General features: G+C 42.4%; 1 protein-coding gene across 1 annotated transcript; it reads right to left on the bottom strand.

Annotated features, from left to right (window-relative positions):
- Positions 1 to 6,957: 6,957 nt before the first annotated feature.
- LOC140013406 (uncharacterized) lies at positions 6,958 to 8,642 on the bottom strand. The gene is made up of 3 exons (XM_072062679.1): positions 7,726 to 8,642; positions 7,060 to 7,509; positions 6,958 to 6,970 (listed from the first exon to the last, which is right to left on the bottom strand). The coding sequence occupies exons 1-3, from the start codon at positions 8,640 to 8,642 to the stop codon at positions 6,958 to 6,960; spliced, it is 1,380 nt and encodes a 459-aa protein (XP_071918780.1).
- Positions 8,643 to 12,004: the final 3,362 nt, after the last annotated feature.

Here is a 12,004-nt window from a genome sequence, read left to right as displayed (position 1 = left end):
GACTTTGTGGCTGCCAACTCTCTTGCTTTTCTCAGCCGTCAACCTCTCCTGCTTTCTCAAACCTTTTGCCGTCTGTTTTCTATCCTCTCTTCCAAACTCTCTTTCGGTTTCTCTCTAGTTTTCTTATGCAGCCGTCCCTTCGATTCTACTCTCAGCCATCAACTAATTTTCTGGTCCTTGCTCCTTCACAAAACCCTCGATGTTTTCCTTCCCTCCCTAATCTCTCAGCTCTCAGTTTTTCTTTTAACCGTTCTTGACTCTCCCCCCCCCCCGAAAAACCCCCCTTGCGGCTGTAGCTCTTTTACCTTTTATATCCACTTCCAAATCTCCTAAAACCCTCATCTCAACGATGAGGATGAGGGCTTGTTACCCCTGTGAAATCCAACCCTCCAATTGTCTCTTACGAATGTCCTTTGCACGCTGCAAAAAATTGCAGCGTGCATGCCGCGACAAAATATATCTTTTTTTTTTTTTCTTTTCCTCTTTTTCTTTTTTTCCGATCCATCTAAAACCTATTTTTTTTTTGAATTTTTCTTCTTTTCCTCTTTTTCTTTAATTTCTTTTTTCTCCTTTTTATAATTTTGCATTTTCATTTTTCTTTCAAGAAAGCATCGAATAAAAACAAAATGACTAAAAAGATTTTTCTTTTCTTTCTAAAAACTCTATAAACTTAAAAACTAAAAAAACTAAAAACTAAAAACTAAAAACTAAAATCTAAAACTTAAAAGTGATTAAAAACCTAAAAATGACAAAATAAAAATGAATAGACAAACTAAAAGGGCAAAATGAATAAAACTAAAATAAAATAACAACTAGAAATGCAAAACACACAACAATGAACCAAATGCAAGCGATCTGAAATAAAAATCATGAAGTAGATGCCACATACAAATTATTCAAAATTTGGTGTCTACAGTTTGCCCCTCTTTGTCTGAGTTTTGAAAAAACTTGAGGCAAAGAATTAGACACCAAATACTTACCTGTGTTATTGGGCTGCAAAAGATTCCAACGAACAGGAATTCTAATACGGGACTGACCCGAACATGAAAAATAAAACGGGACTGACCCGAACAGAATTTAAACGGGACTGACCCGAACAGGAATTTAAACGGGACTGACCCGAACAGAATTTAAACGGGACTGACCCGAACAGAATTTAAATGGGACTGACCCGAACAGAATTTAAACGGGACTGACCCGAAAAGAATTTAAACGGGACTGACCCGAACAGAATTTAAATGGGACTGACCCGAACAGAAATTTAAACGGGACTGACCCGAACAGAATTTAAACGGGACTGACCCGAACAGAATTTAAACGGGACTGACCGAACAGAAATTTAAACGGGACTGACCCGAACAGAATTTTAAACGGGACTGACCCGAACAGGAATTTAAATGGGACTGACCCGAACAGAAATTTAAACGGGACTGACCCGAACAGGAATTTAAACGGGACTGACCCGAACAGAATTTAAACGGGACTGACCCGAACAGGAATTTAAACGGGACTGACCCGGGAAAGTTCAAACAATGAATTGAGTTTTTTTATCAAGAGGGAAATTTGGATTTTTGTGATTGAAGCGAGAGCTGATGTTGTTTCTTATGATCGAGTTTCGCCAATAACATCGATCCTTGCTTACTGGGAAGCTTTGTCTGTCATTGATTTAGACGCCCAAAGAGAGTGGTTGCTTTTGTTTGTAAATGCAACATTCCTGCAAGAAAAGAAGAAACAATGGACCCGCCACCATTATTTGATCCGGTTCGCCTTGAGAATCGTGTAAACATGAGTCCTGTGATGCTTGTACTTCGGCTTGGCGGCATCTGCCTTAGTCGAACTTGAAACCTTTCAAACTCTGAGACTGATAAAATACGGATTTACCACGTCACCCAATCCAGGTGGTAGCTTTGTTGTATGTTACTCCCTGTAACTGATGATTGACTCCCCTATTTTCGCGCAAACCTTTGGGTTTATCATTCATTTGAATTCAATGGTGAAAGAATGATGCATGAAAATTTATCATATAACAATCGATGTATATGCAAGATTATTTCCTATGTCAGGCAAAGATGAGCATGCAAAAGAATGTAGACAATCATAAGCAGTCATACACAAATAATTGAGAACAACCCGAAAGGTTCAAAAAGATACATTTTGCAAAAGAATATTTGTAAAGAACAATACAAATTTAGCCAACGAATATCATATTCGAGACTTCGGATATTTTCTCTTCGGAATCCGATATTGGCAGAAGTATCACAAATATGAGGGAAAGTCCAAATGAACCAGGTCACCAGCTGTTCCTCCCCGCGCTTGTCTGTTGTAAAAAACCCGCCTTGGCGCCCTTTCGGGTTTTCACCAAGGTTGCCCCTACCCTTTTTATTTTTGCTTTTTCTTTTTCTTTTTGATTTTTTTTTCTTTTTTTTTTCTTTTTTTTTTTTTTTTACAAGGCGCCCTTTCGGGTTTTCACCTAAAGAATAAAGACACGTCTCGACCATGATCGACTCAGAAATATGAGTTAAAGGTTTCAGGCATCAGTAAAATGCACTTCCCTTGTAGATTAGGCGAAGGCATTACGGACATCACTTGCCAGTTGATTATCAAATTTTGCTAATAGAAATGCGACAAATGACGGAAGCCAGGACTTTGGGTTTTGTAATGAGGTCAGGTGTGGTGTTTTTCCAGAAAGGTTAAGGCTTGAAAGCAAATTCGATGCCAAGGGTAAAATAAACTGAGATTGCCCTATTTTGAAATCATTTCTGATTTTGAACGAAACCGGGGAAAATTTGCCCCAGTTTGATCGGATTTTCACTCTTTGCATTTTCTTCATTGCATTTTCCTCACTCTTGCATTTTTCTTTGAAAACTAAATTTGCCCCAGTGTGGGGTTCTTTTCCCTTTCTTTTGCTCATTTCTCTTTCAAAATTAAAATTTTGCCCCAGTGTGGGGTTTGCAATTCTCAGGGGTTATCAAACGAAATTTGTCAATTCTGATGGCCCAAAGGGGACAAGTAGAGATAAAATATTTTTTAAGTGTAAAAGAAGATGGCCTGACTTGCATTTCGCCATTTGCATGAATTTCTAAAGAAAATTTGCACGATCAAATGAAAAACTTTTTGCACATATCTGAGTTGATGGGTTGAGGGAATGTCCGTCCATCCATTTCTGCTAAAATAAGGGCTCCGCCAGGTAATACCTTTTGGACAATGAACGGCCCTTGCCAGTTTGGAGCGAATTTGCCCTTAGCTTCATCTTGCATCGACAAAATTCGCTTTAGCACTTTGTCACCTTCTTCGAATGCACGCCGATGGACCTTTTTGTTGTAAGCTCGGGCCACCCGTTTCTGATAGCACTGACCATGACAGATAGCGTTGAATCGCCTTTCATCGATCAACGTCAATTGCTCATGGCGCTGCTTTATCCAGTCAGCCTCCTCCAATTTAGCCTCCATAAGGATTCGCAACGAAGGAATTTCAACTTCGGCTGGTAATACAGCTTCCATCCCATACATGAGTGAATACGGCGTTTCCCCAGTTGATGTCCGGATAGAAGTCCGATATGCCATTAATGCATAAGGCAACTTTTCATGCCAATCGCGATGCTTTTCTGTCATTTTGCGAATAATTTTCTTCAGATTCTTATTTGCGGCTTCTACAGCTCCATTCATCTGAGGCCTATAAATGGCAGAATTGCGATGTTTGATTTTGAATTGCTCACATAGTCCATCTACCATGTCATTGTTCAGATTCCTGGCATTGTCTGTGATAAGTGTTTCGGGTACTCCAAATCGACAAATGATATGATCTCTCAAGAAATTGGCAACCACCTTCTTCGTGACATGTTTGAATGACTCCGCTTCAACCCATTTGGTAAAGTACTCGATTGCCACCAATATAAATCGATGTCCATTTGAAGCAGGAGGATCGATTGTACCAATCACGTCCATACCCCACATTGAACAGGGCCACGGGGCGGTCATGCTATGCAACTCAGTGGGTGGAGCGCGTATAATGTCACCGTGCATTTGGCATTTTATACATCTCCGGACAAAGTCTATACAATCATGCTCCATAGTAAGCCAGAAGTATCCGGTTCTCATGATTTTCTTCGCCAGCAAATGGCCATTCATATGAGGTCCACAAACGCCACTATGCACTTCTTTCATCATATATTGAGCTTCATCCTCATCAATGCACCTTAAAAGGTTCAGATCCGAGGTTCTTTTGTATAACACCTCTCCATTTAAGAAAAATTTTGAAGCCATTCTACGCAGAAAACTCTTGTCTTTTATACCAGCACGCTGAGGGTAGGACCCAGTTTTGAGAAACTCTTTAAGATCATTAAACCAAGGAGTAGTATCCGAGGACTCGTCTGCAGCCCAGCAGTGGGCTGGCTTGTCTTGAAGTTGAATTTGGATTGGTTCAATCTTCAATTCATCTGGATATTGGATCATAGAAGCCAAGGTGGCCAAAGCATCAGCAAATGCGTTTCGGGCTCGTGGAAGATGTCTGAACTCCAAATTTCGAAACTGCTTGGCCAAAGTGAGCAGACTACAATGGTAGGGTAGAATTTTTGAATCTTTGGTTATCCATTGCTTCAAAGTTTGGTGCACGAGCAAATCTGAATCACTAAAAGCTATCAACTCCTTGATTTCCATCTCCAAATCCATTTCGAGACCAAAAATGCAGGCTTCATATTCAGCCATGTTATTTGTGCAAGCGAATTGCAATTTGGCAGCGGCAGGGTAATGCTTCCCTTCGGGTGACACCAAAACAGCTCCAATTCCAGCTCCGAGAGAATTCGAAGCTCCATCGAAGAAAAGCCTCCATTCAGGACTTTGTTCACTTATATCATCTGCAGCGCCTACAAATAGGACCCTCTCGTCAGGGAAATAAGTACGGAGTGGTTGATAATCATCATCCCTTGGATTTTCCGCCAAATGATCAGCTATAGCTTGCCCCTTGACCGCCTTTTGTGAGGTGAAAACAATATCGAATTCTGAGAGAATTATCTGCCATTTCGCCAAACGCCCAGTCAGCATCGGCTTCTCCAAAAGATACTTCAAAGGATCAGACCGGAAAATAAGATACGTGGTATGGCTCAAAAGATAGTGTCTCAACTTCTGGGCTGCCCAGGCCAATGCGCAGCAGCTTTTCTCAATGAATGAATAATTAGCCTCGTACTGCGTGAACTTTTTGCTTAGATAGTAAATAGCTTGTTCTTTCCTTCCAGAGTCATCGTGCTGACCTAGAACACACCCTACTGCTCCTTCAAGCACGGATAAATACATAATCAAAGGTCGGCCCGGTTTGGGCGGCACTAAGACTGGTGGATGCAACAAATAATCTTTAATCTTGTCAAAAGCCTGTTGGCACTCCTCATTCCAATACAACGGCACGTTCTTCCTCAATAATTTGAACAACGGCTCGCATGTGGCAGTTAGTTGGCCAATGAACCTCCCGATAAAATTGATCTTCCCTAAAAAGCTTTTCACGTCCTTCTGAGTTTTTGGCACTGGCATGTCTCGAATTGCTTTGATTTTCGCCGGATCTATTTCTATGCCCTTCTTGCTAACAATGAATCCCAACAGCTTACCCGCAGGTGCTCCGAAGGCGCATTTCGCAGGATTTAGCTTTAAATTGTACTTCCGCAACCTCTCGAATAATTTCTTCAGATCAACCAAGTGGTCCTCTGCCCTTTTAGACTTGATTATAATATCATCCACGTAGACCTCCATCTCCCGGTGGATCATATCATGAAATAGGGTTGTCATGGTCCTCTGATATGTTGCTCCAGCATTCTTTAAACCGAAAGGCATGACTCGGTAGCAAAAGGTACCCCAAGGGGTAATGAAAGCAGTCTTCTCCCTATCCTCCTCTGCCATCAAAATTTGGTGGTAGCCAGCAAAACAATCGCAAAAGGTTTCAATCTCATGTCCGGCAGTATTGTCTAAGAGAATGTGAATATTTGGTAGAGGGAAATCATCTTTAGGACTGGCTTTATTAAGGTCTCTATAGTCAACACAAACTCTCACCTCTCCACTCTTTTTTGGAACAGGGACTGGATTTGAAAGCCAAATTGGGTAATGGGAAACAATGATAATGTTGGTTTTGAGTTGTTTTTCAATTTGCTCTTTTATTTTGAGGCTTATATCTGGTTTGAATTTTCTGGGTTTTTGTTTTACGGGTGGAAAAGAAGGGTCTGTGGGCAATCTATGCACTACCACATCAGTTGAAATGCCAGTCATATCATCATAGGACCACGCAAATACATCCTGGAACATGGTCAAGAATTCAAGCATCTCCTTTTTCTGCCTTTCATTCAAATGAATACTTATCTGCACCTCCTTAACTTCATCCTCAGTGCCAATGTTAACCTTTTCTGTTTCTTCCAGGTTCGGTTTTGGTTTTTCCTCATATTGTTCAAGGTCCTTTGCAAAAGAATCGAATACCTCCTCATTATCACTCTCGCTTTGGAGTTCGGATTCACAGACCTCCAAGTCGTGAGTGATATAGAAATTGCCATTATCGTATTCCAGAACTGTGATATCCAAAGGGTCAAATAATTTTATTTTTGGCCATCTGAAAGAATTAACGAATGTGGGATAATAAGCAAATAAGCATACAACAAACAAATGAACAAGCAATATGAATTTAAACAAGCGAATAAACAACACAACATAACAAGAACAAACTTGTGCATTTTCATAAAACCTTTGATTGAAAGCAAAACAAAAGAAAGCAAGCGGAAACAATATCTACATGTGCAAATTTTAGTCAAAAGTAAAGATGCTTTCATTAACTATTTACAGATGCAAAAGTATTTTTTCCATGAATATGAATGATAAACCCCTTTCATTTTACCGAAACTCCTTCCGGACGGGCAGGGACTCGGCTGTCCAATTGGGAATTGATCCTTCGGGGATATCAGGAAATTCAGCTTTGCCTGGAACACTATCTTCAAATGTTGCCCCTACGAACAATTGGGCCAAACTAGCTTCAATTTCTTCAACTGGATTAACCTCTGATGTGATAACCTCTGTTGGTCGTGGAAAAGTATACCGCAGTGGTGGAATGTCAAAAACCCTTTGCCTGCCCTCTTTCTCTGCTCTTTTGCGCTCCTTCATCTCTTTGATGTCCTTGGCGGTTGGTTGGAAACCCAAACCGAATGTATCCCTTTTTTCCATAATCTCCACTGGCTTCAGGATCCCTTGCAGTTCACGCCCCAATCCTCTGTCTAATTTGTATCCTCCACGAATCATTTCCTTAGCCATCATTACACTTGCTTTTGAGAGAGCTTGTTCCTCCGTTGTGATCCAACTTACGGAGACTATATCGGATGTGCTATGAGGGGACATGGTGGCACTTCGACATCCCTCCTCTTTAGATCCAGAATCGGTGATTACCAGGCAGTCCTCTTCGGCAAAGATAGTGATTAGCTTGTCATTTACTACGAATTTCAGCAATTGATGCAACGAAGATGGCACAGCCCCAGACTTGTGAATCCATGGCCTGCCAAGTAAAATATTGTAAATGCTCGGGAAGTGCATTACTTGGCAAGTTATTTGAAATTGGGCAGGCCCCATCTCGATTACTAAATCTGCCTCTCCTATCGGCTCCCTTTGAGCTCCATCAAACCCTCGAACGATAGTCCCTGAAGGCCTCAGCTTAATGTCTTGCAATCCTAGCTTCTCCAAGGTACTCCAAGGACAGATATTAAGCGCAGACCCGTTGTCAATTAGCACCTTCGGCAGCATTTTCCCGTTGCACCTCACCGTTATGTACAACGCCCTATTATGTCCAATGCCCTCTGTCGGCAATTCATCGTCAGAAAAAGCAATTTGTTTGTTGAATAATACGCTCCCAACCACGTTTGAAAAATTATCAACAGAAATGTCCCTCGGAATTTGAGCCTTAGTTAATACGTCGATCAATGCATCCCTATGCACGTCTGAAGAGAAAAGTAAATCCAACATGGTTATCTGGGCAGGTGACTTGCTTAGCTTTTCGATTATGTTGTATTCACTTCTCTGGAGTCGTTTAAGGAAATCCACGGCTTCTTTCTCGGTGATTGTTGGCTTAATGGGCGGCTCGGAATTCTTTGCTTGAATCGGAATAGTAGTTTCAAATGGACTTACAGTCCTCCCCGATCTGGTAACCACTGACACCTCTTTCTTTGTAGCTGAATTTTCCCCGATCTGTATAATAGGTTCATCGTAATTCCACGGCACTTGTTGCAGGCTCAAAACAGGCTCTTGCCTCGGGAATTCGATGAATACCGGCTTCAAAGCTTCACTCTCTGCTGGCGTGAGATCCAAGACAAAAGGCTGGTTATCTTCTTCGAATGGCAACTCTATGATGAATGGTTGGTCTGTGACCCCAACTACCTCAGCTTCTCTTGCCAAATCTTTGACTTGTTCCATATACTCCGTGTCATCCATAATGACCCCAATGGTATTAACATGGTCCGGCAAAGGGTTCCTATTTACGTTCGGCCCTTGCGCCTCCCTTTTCCGGATTACAATCTCCCCGGCTTCAACCATATCTTGGATTTTATGCTTAAGCGCCTTGCAATCAAGGGTGGCATGTCCGGGGGCCCCAGAATGATAAGCACAGACAGCTTGTGGATTATACCACGCGGGCATGCCATATGGGTAGGTAGGAGGGGGCACCGTACCAATTTTCCCAGCAGCCTTTAATTGTTCATACAATTGATCCAGAGGCCTGCCTAGGTTGGTAAATGTACGGCCAGGGGGTCGGTTGTAAGGTTCAGAAGGTTGAGGGTGGTTGTAAACAGGTCTATTTGGAGGCGGGAATCTTGGGTTATATGGAGGGCGTGGTCGGTTTTGGGGTGGATTTGGTTGAGAAATTTGAAAAGGGGCTGAAGGTGGGTTTGGATAGCTTGGGCGAGGTCGAGGGTGGTGGATGTTGGTAGTATATACAGGGTGCGGATTTGAGTAGTAAGGGTAATGGGGTTGGTAGATTGGGTTGTGTTGGTATCGGGGTCTAGGTGAAGGGTTTTGGTTCCAAATAAAGGTTGCGTCCCCCTCTTTCTTTTTGAACGGCGGCTTCTTCACATTGCTTCCTTGCCCTTGTTGTAAAGCATCCAACTGAGATTTCAGGGCAGAGACATTGACAATCTTCCCGGCTCTCACAAAGTCATCAAACTCCTCAAGTTTATTTACAATTGCAGCAAACGAACATCCGGTCATACGGAAAATCTCTTCGAAGTACGGCGGATCATGGGCTTTTATGAAAGTACGTATGATTTCATCCTCGGTCATTGGTGGCTCGACCTTGGCAGCTATTTTTCTCCACCTCTTGGCATAGGTCTTGTGGTCCTCGGAAGGCTTCCTTTTCGTTCCTTCTAACGTAGTTCGGGTCGGAGCCAACTCGCAGTTGTACTCGTACTGTCTCACAAATGCATTAGACAAATCAATCCAGGTTTTCACGTCTTCAAGTTTCAGGTTAGAATACCAGTCAAGCGCATCCCCTTCCAGACTCTCGGGGAACAACCTTAAAGGCAAATTCTCATCGTCCACGGGCTTTCCCAATTTGTTGGCAAATAGTCGGAGATGTGTCTTGGGATTACCCGTCCCATCATATTTGTTAAATTTAGGGGTTTTGAACCCCTCAGGCAACTGCACGTTCGGAAAAAGGCACAATTCATCATAATCCAGGACTCCCTGCTTATGCAACCCCTGGCTCTTCCTTATAAATTCATCAAAACGATCTAGACGTTTGAGCAACTTCATATCAATTGGAGCAGAAGATTCACCCATTTCAGGCTTATTTTGGAAAGTGTGCTCCGGTATCACGGGTTCTGCGGTGGTTTGATAAAAAGCTGGTGGGTTCTGATGCATGTTTGGGTCGATTTGAGGCTGAAACCCTTGCCCATAAGGAGGATAGAATGGAGGATTTTGAGTATAAGCATATTGCGGGTTGACAATTCCCTCAAACGTGGTTTGCATTGAAGGAATAACAAATGGTAACGTGGTCTGGCTGGGAGGAATAACAAATGGTTCAGATTGTGGTTGTGTGGCGGGCACAGGCTCAGGTTGCACTCCGCTACTAACGAGTTCGTCGATTAACCTCTTTTGAGCGGCCATTTCGGATGCCATTTCCCCAAATTTTGCGAGTAATTCAGTCAACTGAACCCCAGGACTTGCGGCATCCGGCTGGGTAGTTGCAACGGCCTTATCGGACGATTCTGGCTGAGTGCTCATGTCTACACGATTCCTTTGGGCCTTACTTCGGGATCGCGTAATAATGGGGCTTTTCCGAAAAGCTATTTTGAAATTTACCTGAGAATGCAAAAGACTTCTTTAGATAAACCAATGATTACTGAATTTCTGCAATTTATTCAAAAGAGAAAAAGAAAAAGAAAAAGAAAAAGAAAAAGACATGAGTTAGTAGCTATTCGAACAATTCGGATGCATGTCCTAGTTGGGGAACCCTTTTTGTGCCAAGGGTAGGCCTAGCATGATGCAACACTTTCGGAATGAGACCCATTAATCAAACCTGTTATTTGACAAACACTTTGTGAAAAGAGATTCATTTCATTGCAGAAACCAAATACATCTGTTTACATCATATCGCGAAGGCGATTTCGTACAAGATCACCAAAGTTCCTAAGTCTATCCAACACAGAGTCTTTACTTTCTCTAGCATATGGCATCTGGACACGGTCGGCTTGATCATATAATTCCCCACATTTCCGCTTCATCTCTTGGCGCCTTTCTCGCTCCTTCTCATATAACCTCTTGTTTTCTTCTGCCTTTCCTTTGTGCACTTCGATGGATTTCTTTAACTGTACCACCTCCATGTCCTTGGCTTTAATGATGGCTCTCAGCTTCTCAATTTCCTCATACGGCTCATGTTGCAACCCTTGCGTGGTGGAATCTTTCAACCAATCCTCGTATGGTGCGGTCATTACCCCCTTCTGTTTGAGCTCCGGAAGATAACGAATGCTTCTATTGTCGGATATTGTTCTCCAAGATTCAGTGATTTGGCTCTTCATAGGGATCTCTTTTGGGCATACCCCCTGATCAAAGAAAATGGTGACTTCACTAAACTCGGAAATCGGTGGCGGCCCCTGAATGCGACCTAGTTGTCTAAGAAATCTTTTCGGGGTATATGAGATGATTCCTTGAGTACCCAGCAAAAGAACACGTTCAGATTCCTTAGTGCGAAGTATCGGCTCAAAGCAGTCTGTCCAATCTAATACCCACCTAATGTTGAAATCTTGCAATGTTTCCAAGTAATCCACGCATTCGGATGCGTTCTTAGGTAGATCTCCCTCGTTGACTCTTTTGGGATGTGTGATTACCCAATTATATCCAACCATCGGCAAACTATCAGCAACTGATGCTTGTCTCTTAAAATGTTCCGTAGCCCATATGTATAAAACCAAGTTCGCCCCATGGAAAAACTTTTCTCCCTTTCGACAACCAGTACAAGCTAAGAAAATATCTGCGAGAATGGTCGGGACTATAGAACATTGCTTACCCTGAATTCCTAAGAAAAGGTCATTCACAATTTTTGCTGATTTGAAGGCTATCTTTTGATCTTTTCGCGGAAAGAGATAGGTCCCAGCCATAACTACCCCATATACTAGTAGCCTTTTGCGCTCCCATACGGTTTTGGAAGTGAACACAAAATCTGTCACATGCCTCTCGAATCCATCGCGTGGCGCAAATCGTTCAAACAGAATATTCACGGCGACGCCCTGATCTGACCCTCGTAGCACGGACTCTTTCAATCCTATAATTTGACAAAATTCGGCCTTGTCGGAAGCAAATGGAAATACCAAGGCAGTTCCTCGTGTGGGTAAACCAAAGAGGCCAGCTACTTCTTCGAGTGTTATAGTCATTTGCCTATTGCCTATTCTAAAAGCAGTACACTCGGGGTCCCAAAGATGAACTAAAGCCTCTACCAAATAATTGTTGGATTTGATCTGCTTAAAGTCTCCAATTGGTCCTAAAAATTGGGCTACTTGATTCAGTTC

The sequence above is a fragment of the Coffea arabica genome, chromosome 8c (assembly GCF_036785885.1).
Source record: "Coffea arabica cultivar ET-39 chromosome 8c, Coffea Arabica ET-39 HiFi, whole genome shotgun sequence".
NCBI lineage: Eukaryota > Viridiplantae > Streptophyta > Magnoliopsida > Gentianales > Rubiaceae > Coffea > Coffea arabica.
This window is presented reverse-complemented; position numbering and strand designations above follow the sequence as displayed.

What these genes read in the sequence shown, in the direction of transcription:
- LOC140013406 (XM_072062679.1), bottom strand. Translation starts at nt 8,642, where the DNA reads ATGCCCGCGTGGTATAATCCACAAGCTGTCTGTGCTTATCATTCTGGG. An exon ending in AAGGTGCTAATTGACAACGG is followed by an intron (nt 7,510 to 7,725) that starts GTCTGCGCTTAA and finishes TTTACTTGGCAG; the next exon opens with GCCATGGATTCACAAGTCTG.